The 13,409-nt window shown below is 38.8% G+C and overlaps 1 protein-coding gene across 1 annotated transcript; it reads left to right on the top strand.

Moving 5' to 3' along the window:
• The first annotated feature begins 4,599 nt into the window (after window positions 1-4,599).
• LOC127106653 (uncharacterized) lies at window positions 4,600-7,407 on the top strand. Its single transcript, XM_051043960.1, has 11 exons — window positions 4,600-4,887; window positions 4,979-5,095; window positions 5,231-5,536; window positions 5,631-5,888; window positions 5,978-6,049; window positions 6,130-6,377; window positions 6,469-6,657; window positions 6,748-6,858; window positions 6,943-7,024; window positions 7,113-7,208; window positions 7,308-7,407. Exons 4-11 carry the CDS (start codon window positions 5,676-5,678, stop codon window positions 7,404-7,406), a joined length of 1,110 nt encoding a protein of 369 aa, XP_050899917.1. The 5' UTR covers window positions 4,600-4,887; window positions 4,979-5,095; window positions 5,231-5,536; window positions 5,631-5,675; the 3' UTR covers window position 7,407.
• The last annotated feature ends 6,002 nt before the right edge of the window (window positions 7,408-13,409 follow it).

Below are 13,409 nucleotides of genomic sequence, written 5' to 3'. Positions count from 1 at the left end.
TCATCTTGAACAAGAGAACCGTGAGCTTAAGGAGGAAGTAGCTAGGCTGACTGCCATGATGGAGTCAGTGCTGGATGCTCAGAGCCAGTCCTCTCCGCGAGGACAGTCATCTCAGAGGACAGTCATCTCAGAGGTAGCTTCCTCTACTGTGCCTGCCGCCATTGCTCATTTCGCTCCTCCGACTATGCCAGTTGGGGTTCCCTGGGGAATGCCTGCAAACTTTGTGCCCGAGGGTTGATCGGTAAAATAGCATGTGTACTATTTGCACCAATGTAGTAATAAGAACGGAGTTATCCCGAGTATCAATCTCAAGGACTGCGTAGAGAGTATCAATTTTTATAATAATTCAATTGAACAAAAGTTCATATGGGGTTTGATGATTGTTTTCACAATTGATAAGAAATAAAAATATAAAGCGTATAAATCTCTTTTAGTCGATATGAGAAATAATGCTAAGGCCAGGAGTATGAATTGCTGTGTATTCCACTTTTTCCATATCATATAACATCGATGCTATTATAATTCAAAACAGTTTCTCCAGAGTAGTTTTCTCTAATTCCTTAGCCAAAACCATTTAACAGGCAATTTCACTCCTAATTCCTTAGTCATTCAAATTGTTGTTAAGAAATATTTATTTTATCAAGAATTTACGGTAACCACAGTTTGATCCTCATTCCTAAGTGGTTAAACGCGAGTTTTATTATACAACAAGTGATAAGGCGGTTTGTCCGACCTAAACCTTAACTAGAGATCAGAATTTCATTTGTCCGATAAAATTAAGCATTAAGCACGTTGTATAATAATTTGAATTACGAAAACATCAATGATTATAAGAACATGAATAAAATATTCATACAGAAGCAATTCAGGGACACCCCACTAGCATTGGGGGGGTTTAGCCTCTCATAATATTCAAAGACAAAAGATTACAAATTAAAGACATTACAAGTTGTTGTTGATGAAAGTTGATCTTCAATTTCTTCCGATCTTGAAGATCTCTTCTCTTCTCCACACCTTGCAAGGTTGCTTCCTCTTTTCGTATCTTTTCTTTTCACGATCCCCAAAAAGTCCTTTTTCTTAGTGCCCAAATTCCAAATAAATAGTTTCCAAACAACTAAAAACAATGTCAAATGCCCAAAATGCACTCCGAATGTCCACAGGAGTTAAAATAAGAAAAATCAGAATTTTGGGCGAAATGGCCAACACAGGTCGTGTCAGGTGACACTGTTGCCCGTGTTGGCTCCTTTGTAGGTTCAACAAGGCACGCCATGCTGACACGGGCCGTGTCAGGTGACACGGATACCCGTGTCAGCCCACTGTTTACTGGGTTCATGATAGCTTGTTCTGCATATGCTGACACGGGTCGTGTCAACTGACACGGGCACCCGTGTCAGCCCCCCTATTTTGTCTGTTTTTCGCTTTTCCTTAAGTCTCTAACCTCTCTTCTTCCGGTACGCACTTTCGGACTTGTAATCTAACCTGGAAACTAACAGTCTACACAGAAACGCATAAAATGCGACAAAAGGCAAAAAACTACTAATGTAACATAAAACAAACGGAAATTCATAAAATGCAATAAACTAAAGAAATCACTAAAATAAAACGCAAAAGTTATTGATTCATGAAGATTCCATGCTGGATAGATGATGAAAGCTGAGTGTAAATGGTGGCCGATCACAACCCCAAACTTATCTCATTGCTTGTCCTCAAGTGATGCAAGAGACAAATCGGAGGTCAACCATGGATTCTATTCTTTCCTCAACACATTTGATGTTATTCGCAACTTGGTTTTCTCCTTCCCGATTAAGTTTCTGGTTCACCCATTCGACATTTTCCACTGCCTTATCATTTTAGAGAGTTCTTTTACCTGCAAGCTTCTTCACACTACTCATCAAATCTCTCGAGGTTAAGGTGTTTAGCACTCAATAAATGAAGGTATGCAATATCAACTCTTACTTTTTGAATAGATTCTAGGTCAACTGCACAAACATAATTCACACACTTTAAGAGGTCTTCAGGGTTGTAACGGGGCTTAGGTACGGTGGGAGAATAGACAACAAAATAGATTACAAAAGGTTTTACAGCTCGACATTCATGTTGTTGTTTTTCTTTGTGCAAGAATTTTATTTTTGGGGTGTCGTCCAATCTTGACTCTTTTTCCACTCAAATTCATATTAATGCATGAGTATATTTCTAAGGCAAGTGCTTATTTTTTCATTGCTCTATATAGATACCTTTTTTTTTCTTTTTCATTTCTTTTTCTCTTTTTTTTTCCGGTAAAAGCGGATGTTTCTACACACTTTTTCTTTTCCTCATCTTTCTTTTCCTTGCACTTGCCATTTTTCAACAACATTTTTATTCTACGGATGAATACCCCAAACTTATCTCACTACGCCAAAACAGGTTTTTGGCAGCGCCCCTTAGACAGCGCTTTTCTCCAAAAGCGCTGCTACACGGTAAAAAAAAATAAAAATAAGGAAACTGAATACGTAGATGGCTTAAAGCGCTGCTAAATGGATGGTCTTAGACAGCACTTTTTAAAAGCGCTGCTAAATGGCCTACCTTAGACAGCGCTTTTGAGAAGGTCCACCTTATACAGCGCTTCTCCCAAAAGCGCTGTCTAAGGCCTTTTAAATTTTTAAAAAAAGCGCTGTATAAGGCCTACCTTATACAGCGCTTTTAGAAGCGCTGCTATTGACCCCTCCTGTGCCAGCGCTTTCCTTCAAAGCGCTGTCTAAGGCCATTTTAATTTGTGAGCTTAGCCAGCGCTTTTCATAAAAGCGCTGTCTAAGGCCTTATTTACCAAATTTTTTTTTAGTAAATTATAATATATGAATTCATTCAGTACGTTAAGACCCATTTTGTTTCCCTCGCTCCCACAACCTTCTTCTCACTGCGTTCATACTCGTTGCGTTCATCATCACTGCTTCTCCCAAAACCTCCATTCTTGATTCCTGCGTTCATCACTCACTTCGTTCATCACCGTTTACATTTTTGTAAGTGCATTTTCTGTTCGTTTCATCTTTCTTTATTTAGGGCAGTTTATTAGTGATAAAGGTTTGCTTCTGGGTTGATTCTTTTGTGGTTCATGTGTTAGGGCAGTTGATTCTCTTGTGTTAGGGCAGTTGATTCTTTTGTGTGTTAGGGCAGTTGATTCTTTTGTGGTATGTTAACAAATGTATATATTTTTGATATTAATCACCATGTCAAAGGGAGATGGTTTGTGTTAGCTTCCATTAGGTTTCTATTATACTGATGATGAATTGTAGCAAGTGTTAAATGTGATTGTTAGCATTGGCGTGTAAGTTGGATAGGATTAGATAGAACTGTTAAAGGGAGATGGTGTTAGTGTTAATGAAATAGTTAATTAGTGTGGTTAGTGTTAGAATGAAAAACTGAAATGCAAGTTTAGAAAATGCAGGTCAGCTGTTAGACAGTTAAAGAAAGGCTAGCTTGTTAGAATGGGAATGATGTGAGTCAAAGTTAATTGAATGGAACTGCATTGACTTGGCTTGTGATTTTACCTTGTTGAATTGTTTTTTTTCTGATGCCATGAAACTGAACTGATTAAACTTGAATTATGTTGGACTGCTGAACTATATTGCACATTTGAACTACACTTGTTATTTGCTTGAATGTGTTGGACTGGTTTGGAAAATATTTTGCTAAGTTGGATTGGTATTAAATTGGTTTTTGACAATGCTGAACTAGTTTTGGATTGACATATTACCCTACTTGAATTGCTTGTACTTTAGTTGATTACTTTACTGACTGATTGATACATTGCTTGATCTGTTTAATGTCTAATAAGCTGTTGTTTATTTTATAGGGTGTTCATTTCCTTAGGACTCAATTGAGGACTATTGCTAACAAGCTTTGTTGACATCCACAATTAAAAGGTAGTAACTTATTGCCTCTTCTTCTTTTTTTCATAGAAATGACTTATAATATAAGCAATTATATGATAAACGCGGAAATAAGTTGTTTTTCGATTCGGACAACTTTTTCCCTGATTTTACTGTTGCTGTACTGTTACAAAAAACATGCTTCCACTCGGAATTTGGACGAATCGAGTTCATTTTTGAGTCCTTTGGCCCGTTTGTAGGCTACCATGTAATTTTCGTCCAATTCAATACACTTTGACTTTGACACTTACTTGATTTGTATTCATATTTGCTTAATATTGTGTTTATGTTTTTCTTTATTACAGATGGCTAGTAACGAGGATCACCCACATGGTGATGAGACCGTTGGTGGTGCGGAAAGGGAAATTAAACGTGGAATAACGGTTATGAAGAAAGTTATTCGAGATAGAGATCGAGGCGTTTTAATAAAAGTGCATTGGAACGAAGGTGGACAACTAATTGAGCCTAACGGTTCAACATTGACAAGTTTTATTGGTGCATTGGTAAGGAATGAAGTTCCAATTACTTGTGATAATTGGAGAAATAAACAATTGAACGAAGCTAAAGACAAAATATGGAGTGAGATAAAGGTACCATATGTGATGTTATTTGTTTTTAATGACGATTATGTCTTTAAATTAATTGTACTAACGCAATGTGTGTATGTTTTTCGTAGAGGTGTTTCGAAATCGAAGAAAACAGAAGAGATCATTGTCTCAAATTGGCCGGAAAGTTACTAAGAGGGTTTAGAACCTTTTTATCAACCACCTTTCTTAGGGATACGGAAGGTACTTTTGTTGATGCAGAGCTTCCATCTAAATATGCAAGTTTGATTTCACCTAAAGAATGGGAAACGTTTAAATCCAAACGAAAAACCCAAGAATTTAAGAGTGTAAGTGAAACGAACCGGCAAAGAGCATCAAGTCCGGCGTATCCCTATAGAAAAGGGCGTGTTGGATATGGACGCTTAGAGCAGTCTATAGTAAGTATCTATAAATTGCATTGATATACTTGTTATATTTGATCATATTTTGTCATGAGTTATATTTGATCATATTATGCTTAATGTGTAGTTAACAAAGGAGAATAGTTCTGAAACATCTCTTCCGGCACATGTTTTGTGGAAGGAAGCCCGTGTCGGTAAGGATGGAAAGATTAAAGAAGACGTTCAACAAATATTTGAGAAATGTGTAAGTATAGCATTATTTAAGACAATAACACTTTGACTTTGACACTTTTGAATCGTCCAATTTCGAACACTTTGACTTTGACACTTACTTAAGACAATAACATTACTATTGTGTGTATGTTCATATGATTTTCAGGAGACTCTATCTCAATCTATAGTTCCATATGAAGACACTGATTGCAGGAGCATACTGAGTCGAGCATTAGATGTTCCCGAGTATTCTGGTCGGGTGAGGGGCAAGGGATTTGGGATCACTCAAAAATCCTTGAATATTAAAAAACAAAAGACTCCTAGCAATAAAGAACTGCAGCAAACTTTGGAAGCATTAAAAGCTGAAGTTCTTGAATTAAGAAAGGAAAGAGAAAGAGATCGAGCAGCGGGTTTTAAAGATACTAGTGACAAAGATAGTATCAATTGTAATTTTCAACCGACTATTCCAGAGGTAATTATATATCTTATTATGAAATTAAATTAGCTTAATTTATTTAATTGTCATATATACACATTAAAAATGTCATATTTATTATTGGTTTTAGGGCATTTCACCTTGTCACCTCTACTTAGCGAGACCGACTTATCGGATGGTTGGCAAGGGGAAAGTTCATAACAATTTGGGTGAATTACTTCACACTAAACCGCTCCCTACTGGATCTTTGAAAGTCTCGGTTGATATTGCTTTGGAGAAGGATGCGTTATTACCACATCCTGACGATGTTTCGGATGCAACTTTATTGGGAGATGCCATAGGTTCATTTGTTGCATGGCCGACAGACCTCATTATCGTAGGATATGAGGTATGCTTAAAACCATTATGAACCTTTAGGTATTCAAATTTTTTACGCGCATTTTACGTACACATTTTTTACATGTTAATGTTAATTAGACTCCCACAAAATCCAAAGCAAAAGATAAGGGGATTGCGCGGGAAATCGAGTCAGTTGCATCGCAAAAAGAGGTACATCACAATTATATGCTATTTAGATTCTTGTTAATTCGTCATCTTACACTTCACCTTACTAATTATATGATATTTAGATTCCTGTTGCTAAGAAGACTGAAATTTCCAAGAGGACCGGGGCTAAAAAGAAAAATCCTTCCAAGTATAGAGCGTGCCTCCATACATATTTAGAAACGACAGATATTTCGGATGGATGTGTTCGTTTAATACCTATGGATGGAGCTATTTTTGGTTTTGAGTATGCCGAGCCATTGGGTAAAGAGGATTTTGATCAAATTTTGTATCATACGCAATTAAGCGTTGGTGTTATCAACACATACATGAGGTATATCCGATCTACTTTGTTTAAATTCTTGAACAAGTTATTTACTCGTTTCATATGAATAGTCTAAATGTTAATGATGTTTTTATATAAGGTATTTATATGACAAATTGATGGGTCCGCGTGGGTTGGAGCAAAGATTCTCATTCTTAAATCCCATGAAAACGAACTTAACCGAAATGATAAGAAAACCAGATGAAGTCAGGACGTATGTAGTCGAGCGCTTTATGGCCGACACAGATAGAGAAAAGTTGTTCTTTTTACCGTTTAATACCGGCGACGGGTTAGTTCTTCAATCTAAATTCATCTGTTATAATTTTTCATATTTTGACGTCGTGTAGAAAGTTTCCATCTAACATTTGTTTTATTACAGTGGACATTGGTTGTTGGTCGCGATAAATCCTTTTAAAGAAATTGTGTATTATTTGGATTCTTTACACAAGGATTGGACAACATACCCTGCTATGAAGACGATAGTTGACACGTAAGTGCAAATAACCCAATATTCGTGTGTATACTTATTTATTTATGTGAATTGTTCTAAATATTCGTTTATATTTCATTATAGCATTATACAAACTGTTCGAGCACAAAGAAAAATTCAAGTACCAAAGAGAAAAGCCAATAACATTACATGGAATAGAGTGGAGGTATATTAATTATCACAATTTTGATTATATTAGTGATGACACATGATAAAACTTAGGATATTTATCCATATTGTTTTTCCATGTGTAGTGTCCTCGACAGCGTAATAATATAGATTGTGGATATTACACGTTGAGGTTTATGAAAGAAACTCTTCTTATGGATCGAACAGATATTCCATCTGATGTATGGATTTCTAACTTATGAGTTATTTTCATATTTAACACATATTTCTCATAATTAAATAGATTTAACTAAATCATACTATGTTATATTATTATGTAGTACTTTGATGAATATAGATGTGCTTATTACTCAAAAGATCAGTTGGATGAAATTAAAGAGGAATTGTGTCAATTCATTATCGAGCTACAGGTTTTGTGAGGTATTGAACTCTTACTTTAATTTTGAATGTGATCTGAATAACTTTGAGTGAATTCCATTTGCTTACTACAATCTTTATTTGGTGTTGTTTCAGGTTATATAGCATATTTAGAAGATAGAACTAGAATGTGTTGAAATACATTTTGATTAGCATTTTTGGAGGTTATTAGAAATGTGTAGATTTTTTGTAAAGGCAAACATTTTCAAGTATATATATAAATACTCAAAAAACTGCTGAAATTAGAAGTATATTGTGTTGAACTATAATGTGTTTATAATGCATATAGATTTTCAAGTATATGTGCATATTCAGAAGATAGAACTACAATGTGTTGAACTATAAGGTGCATATAGATTGGATTCAAGCTCCAATTTATGAAAATCTGCTGAAATTTGCAATTTACAGGTGCTAAATAATGTGGTGAAAACGTATAAAAAGATCCTCCAAAATTTGGAGTCTTAGACAGCGCTTCTAGGCAAAAAGCGCTGGTAAAGGCATTTTAATTTTGACCTTAGACAGCGCTTTTATCAAAAAAGCGCTGGCATAGGTGGTTAATTCAACAAAATATAGTGTAAAAAAGCGCTGGCATAGGGTGGGCTATACCAGCGCTTTTTCTGTAAAAGCGCTGGTATAGCCCACCCTATGCCAGCGCTTTTTTACACTATATTTTGTTGAATTAACCACCTATGCCAGCGCTTTTTTAATAAAAGCGCTGGCATAGGGGGGGTTTAGACAGCGCTTTTTCAGTAAAAGCGCTGTCTAAACCCCCCCTATGCCAGCGCTTTTTTAGTTAATTTCAACATGAAATTAACTAAAAAAGCGCTGGCATAGGGGGGTTTTAGACAGCGCTTTTACTGAAAAAGCGCTGTCTAAACCCCCCCTATGCCAGCGCTTTTTTAGTAAATTAAGCGCTGTCTAAGACCTATACCAGCGCCAGTATAGCCAGCGCTTTTAAGCGCTGTCTAATGTCAAAAAAAGCGCTGTCTAATCCCTTGTTTGGCATAGTGTCTTTTTGCACAAGTTTTACATTACACAGTCATGTCGAGCTAGGGTAGGGAGTGTATGGCTAAGGTTTAACATGATGGTTCACACAAACAAAGGGTTACAGGCTCAAAGGGGTTAACAACGGATGAAAACAACATAATGGGTGGCTAGAAAGGCTCAAAGGTTGAAAACAAACAACGTGCCTCAGTGTGCGTTTTTGTATTGTGCTGTATCAGTAGAACTTACGCAAAATTAGAGAGATAGAGTCATACCTGAATGCGCTCTTTTTGTGTTTGGTCAAGCTAAAATCTCACCATGTTGGGTAAGCTTGCAGACTTCAAACATTCTTTATGATAGACAGCTTCTTTATCAGCTTGGGCTTACCTTCTTCTTTTTTTGGTCTGGATTTCCAAGTTGCGTCCAACCTTTTGTTTCTCAGCTGTGTCACCTTCCAGGTTGCCTCGGAAGAAAGTCTGGGGTTGCGTCTTTTACTCACTATTCACTAGTCTCTCATTTCTCCAGCATCATCTACTTTCATCTGTAACTTACAAAATAAAAACAACCACACAACGACGAACAAAATAACACACAGACACAATAAAAATGAAATTTAAAGCAATTCAATTAAAAACAATTAAAAACCTCCCCACACCTGAACCAAACATTGTCCGCAATGTTTAAAGTTAAGATTTGAGGAGCACTTACAACGATTACTGAGGAGGTGGTGACGGGTATGGATAATGCAACATCATGCATTGCATCATTGCGTTCATCTCATGCAAACCCGTCCCTTGACGGCGTTGTTCAGCTCCGAACCCGGTGAGCTCTTCACCTTGCCTGGATTGCTCCGTGTGAAGGTGGCCAATCTCATCCTAGATCCAGCCCCATTGGTCTGATGGCATGGAGTAGGATCCGGAGGCTTGAGTTGGTTCCGGCGGTTGTTGGTAAAAAGGCTCCTCAGTGCTCGGTGCACCTTCCATCGATTCATCTGCAGGCAAAGAGTCAAACAAATCTTCGTCCCCCTCTTCCGGTTCGGGACAGTCATAGAGCCAGTTGGCTCTGTTAGTGATACTGATAAAATCGTAAGCAGGTAAATCAAGAACATGTACTTTTTGGCACAAAAGAGAGTAGTAGTCTTGTTTTACCGTGGTCATGCCTTGCTGGATCAAGGCTGCCATGTCCAGTTTACTTTTACCTGGCACCTGGGGGGAGTCAACTAGAGCAACACCAAATCCGAAGTGGTCGGCAATCTGAGTAATCATGCCGCCAACAGAAATGTCGCCTGAAGTAGCGCAACCAACTCTCCCTAAGTAGTCGGCTGCAAAGGCTGCTACGTTGATCAGAGCCTGGGATGTCATACTGTATAGGAAGTAGAGCTCCCTTTGTGTGGCAACACTTGTGCTATCTCCGCGACCAAAAATGGTATATGCCAATGCCTTTTGTGCATACCTGAAACATGGGTTATGGATACCCGATGCCTTTTCCCCTTTGGAAACATATTTATTATTACCTGTTATGGCAGTCCAAAATTCCGCCGGGACAAATGTATCGGGCACCACTCCAGGGCCTACGATTGGGAGTTTTAAGATCCTCCCTAACTCCTCCACAGTCAGTTCCATATCAGTATTGAATAAACGAAAGTGCAATGTACCGTAATATTCTTTGTCCGTTCTGTTCCACCTGTTTTTCAGCTTAAACTCGATGGTGCTCATAAATTCCAACGTAATGCGCGCGAAAGTAGGCGCTTCCAGCTGCATAAATTCTAGCATCCCTAGGGTGTGGAACATACGGTGTACCTCCGCTTGCAATCCCAGTTCCTGCAGTGTGCTATTACACATATACCTTGTAAGGGTTAATTTCCTTTTTAAATGAACCACATACCTTTTCTGATGCTCCAGGTTCTCGAACACAATGTCGTGCTCGTTCGGGGTTCTCCGCGCTCTTTGTCGGGGACGAGATGATTCCGCCACATTTTTGCTTTTTTCGACTCGGCGAGACATATTGTACCTGCACACAGTAAAAAGACACAAGAATTTGGAAAGAGAGATTAAGTGAAAAATATTACCGTATGAGTGTTGAGAGTAGAGAGTGGTGAACTTTTTGAGAAGATGGATGGAGAATCGATCGAGATTGGTGGTGAAAGGAGGTAGCTTTTGAATGAAAATTATGAAGGTATTAGGTCTATTTGAGAGAAATAAGATGGAGATGAAGAAGTATGAAGGTAATGTGTGAAATGAGGAAAGAAGTGGGGATTGGGTGTATTTATAGGGTGATTTTCGGAGGTGGGTCCCTCCTCCAACGGTCAAAATTGCATGGTGAAAGGTGCCCAACGACTATATTTTTCAAAAAAAATCACCACTGCGCGAGCTGACACGGCGTGTCAGTTGACATGGGCAGTCGTGTCAGCGCAACACGCCCTCTTGACACGGGCCGTGTCATTCCCAGAAGCGCTTAAAAACAACTTATTTTGTCCAGGGCTGACACGGGTCGTGTCACCTGACACGGGTCGTGTCACCTGACACGGGCGGCCATGTCAGGCCCCTGGAAATCTAATTTTTCACCACCAAAATCCTCTTCCTGACATGGGCCGTGTCAGCTGACATGGGCACCCGTGTCAGGCCCCTGTTTTCTCATTTTTCTTGATTTCTTTTTCTTGTGATGTGCACGACTTTAGCTTCCGAATTTTTCAGAGATTCGCTGCGACCGCTACCTTTAACTCCTCTATGAAATACTGTTTACGCCTGCAAGTAGAGAACACACTACCAAACAAAGAAAATGATTAGATACAAAAGTGTGGGTTGCCTCCCACGTAGCGCTTCGTTTAACGTCGCTTGGCTCGACGGTTGCGCATCTTATCAGACAAAGATGAACAACATCAATTTGGCCCATAACTTGCCCCACATTATAGGGCTTCAATATCTGGCCATTCACTTTAAAAATATCTCCATTAGAAGGGTTTTTTATTTCAACTTCTCCATGGGGATATACTTTGTGCACCACAAACGGACCTGACCATTTCGATCTCAATTTTCCAGAGAACAACTTCATTCTTGAATTGAACAGTAGTACCCTTTGTCCTTCTCAGAACTCCTTCCATTGGATTCTTCTGTCATGCCATTTATTCGTTTGATCTTTGTAGATCTTCGCATTTTAATATGCCAGGATCCTGAATTCTTCCAACTCGTGGAGTTGAAGGATTCGGGATTCTCCTGCTTTCTCAAGATCCAAGTTAAGGAATTTGGAAGCCCACAAGGCTTTGTGTTCCAGTTCCAAGGGTAGATGACATGCCTTACCATATACCAATTGATATGGGGACATACCAATCGGTGTTTTGAAAGCAGTACGATATGCCCACAGTGCATCATCAAGCTTACTCGCCCAATCCTTGCGAGAAGCATTAACCGTCTTTTCTAGGATTTGTTTCAGCTGCCGATTCGACACTTCAACTTGACCATTTGTTTGCGGGTGGTATGGAGTGGCTATCCGGTGTTTCACATTGTATTTCAAGAGTAGATTCTCCATTAGGTGATTTAAGAAGTGAGTTCCTTCATCACTAATAAGAGCTCTTGGCACTCCAAACCTGACGAATATGTTTTCTTTCAAAAACTTTGCCACCACTTTTGCATCATTTGTTGGTAGCGCGACTGCTTCTACCCACTTGGATACATAATCCACCGCCACCAAAATGTAGTTCTTTCCAAATGACTATGGAAACGGCCCCATAAAGTCAATACCCCATACATCAAAGAGTTCAACTTCTAGCATGGGATTTTGCGGCATCTGATTTCTTTTCGAAATATTTCCCATCCTTTGGCATTTATCGCACTCTTTGATCATTTGTTGAGCATCTTTGAATAGTGTCGGCCAGTATAAACCTGATTGGAGGACTTTGGCAACAGTTCTATCACCACTAAAGTGTCCACCATAATCTGAATCGTGACAAGCTTTCAGCACATCCCTCTGTTCTTCTTTTGGAACACATCTTCCGACCAAACCGTCTACTCCCTTCTTGTACAAGAAGGGGTCGTCCCACAAATAGAACCTGCAATCATGAACAAACTTTTTCTTATGGTTAGAGTCAAATTCATTCGGGATCACCCCGCCCACTAGGTAGTTCGCATAGTCTACGAACCAAGGCATTCCAATAACAGCAAGGATGTGTTCATCAGTAAACTCATCCTTTATTGGGCGTTTTTCCTCATTCTCTTCTATTGGGGACATCCGGGAAACGTGATCTACTACAGTGTTTTCGCACCCTCTTTTGTCCCGGATCTCCACATCAAACTCTTGGAGGAGCAGGATCCACCGCAACAGTCTTGGCTTCGAGTCCTATTTAGAAAGCAAATACTTCAAAGCAACATGGTGAGTATAAACAATGACTCTAAAACCTAACAGATATTGCCTAAAATTGTCAAAGGCATATACTACACCTAGAAACTCCTTTTCGGTAGTTGCATAATTCATCTGTGCAAGGTTCAACACATGACTGGCATAATAGATAACATGTAGAAGCTTATCTCTTTGTTGCCCAAGCACTGCTCCCACTGCGATGTCACTCGCATCACGCATAATCTCAAAGGGTAGAGACCAGTCAGGAGCAATGACACTAGGTGTCGTCACCAATTTATTTTTTATTGTTTCAAAAGCAATGGCACAGTCTTTATCAAAAATGAAATCCTTTTCCTTAACCAACAGGGTAGTCAAGGGTTTAGCTATATTGGAGAAATCTCTTATGAACCTGCGGTAGAAACCCACATGTCCTAAGAAGCTTCTTATACCTTTTTCATTCATAGGAGGTGGCAGCTTTTCGATTACCTCAATCTTGGCTTGGTCCACTTCTATCCCTTTGTGAGAGATTTTGTGACCTAAGACTATTCCTTCTTGAACCATGAAGTGACATTTCTCCCAATTGAGAATCAGATTGGTCTGTTGGCATCTTTCTAAAACAAGGGAAAGGTTAGTTAAACAATTATCAAAAGAAAAACCAAATACCGAAAAGTCATCCATGAAGACCTCCA

Source organism: Lathyrus oleraceus, chromosome 7 (assembly GCF_024323335.1).
Source record: "Lathyrus oleraceus cultivar Zhongwan6 chromosome 7, CAAS_Psat_ZW6_1.0, whole genome shotgun sequence".
NCBI lineage: Eukaryota > Viridiplantae > Streptophyta > Magnoliopsida > Fabales > Fabaceae > Lathyrus > Lathyrus oleraceus.
This window is presented reverse-complemented; position numbering and strand designations above follow the sequence as displayed.

Bases quoted from the DNA above. Each gene is read 5' to 3' on its own strand.
- LOC127106653 (XM_051043960.1), top strand. From the start codon at position 5,676: ATGGTTGGCAAGGGGAAAGTTCATAACAATTTGGGTGAATTACTTCAC. The intron at 6,378-6,468 runs GTATATCCGATC...TTTTTATATAAG, and splicing joins GTTATCAACACATACATGAG to GTATTTATATGACAAATTGA. The intron at 7,025-7,112 runs GTATATTAATTA...TTCCATGTGTAG, and splicing joins TTACATGGAATAGAGTGGAG to TGTCCTCGACAGCGTAATAA.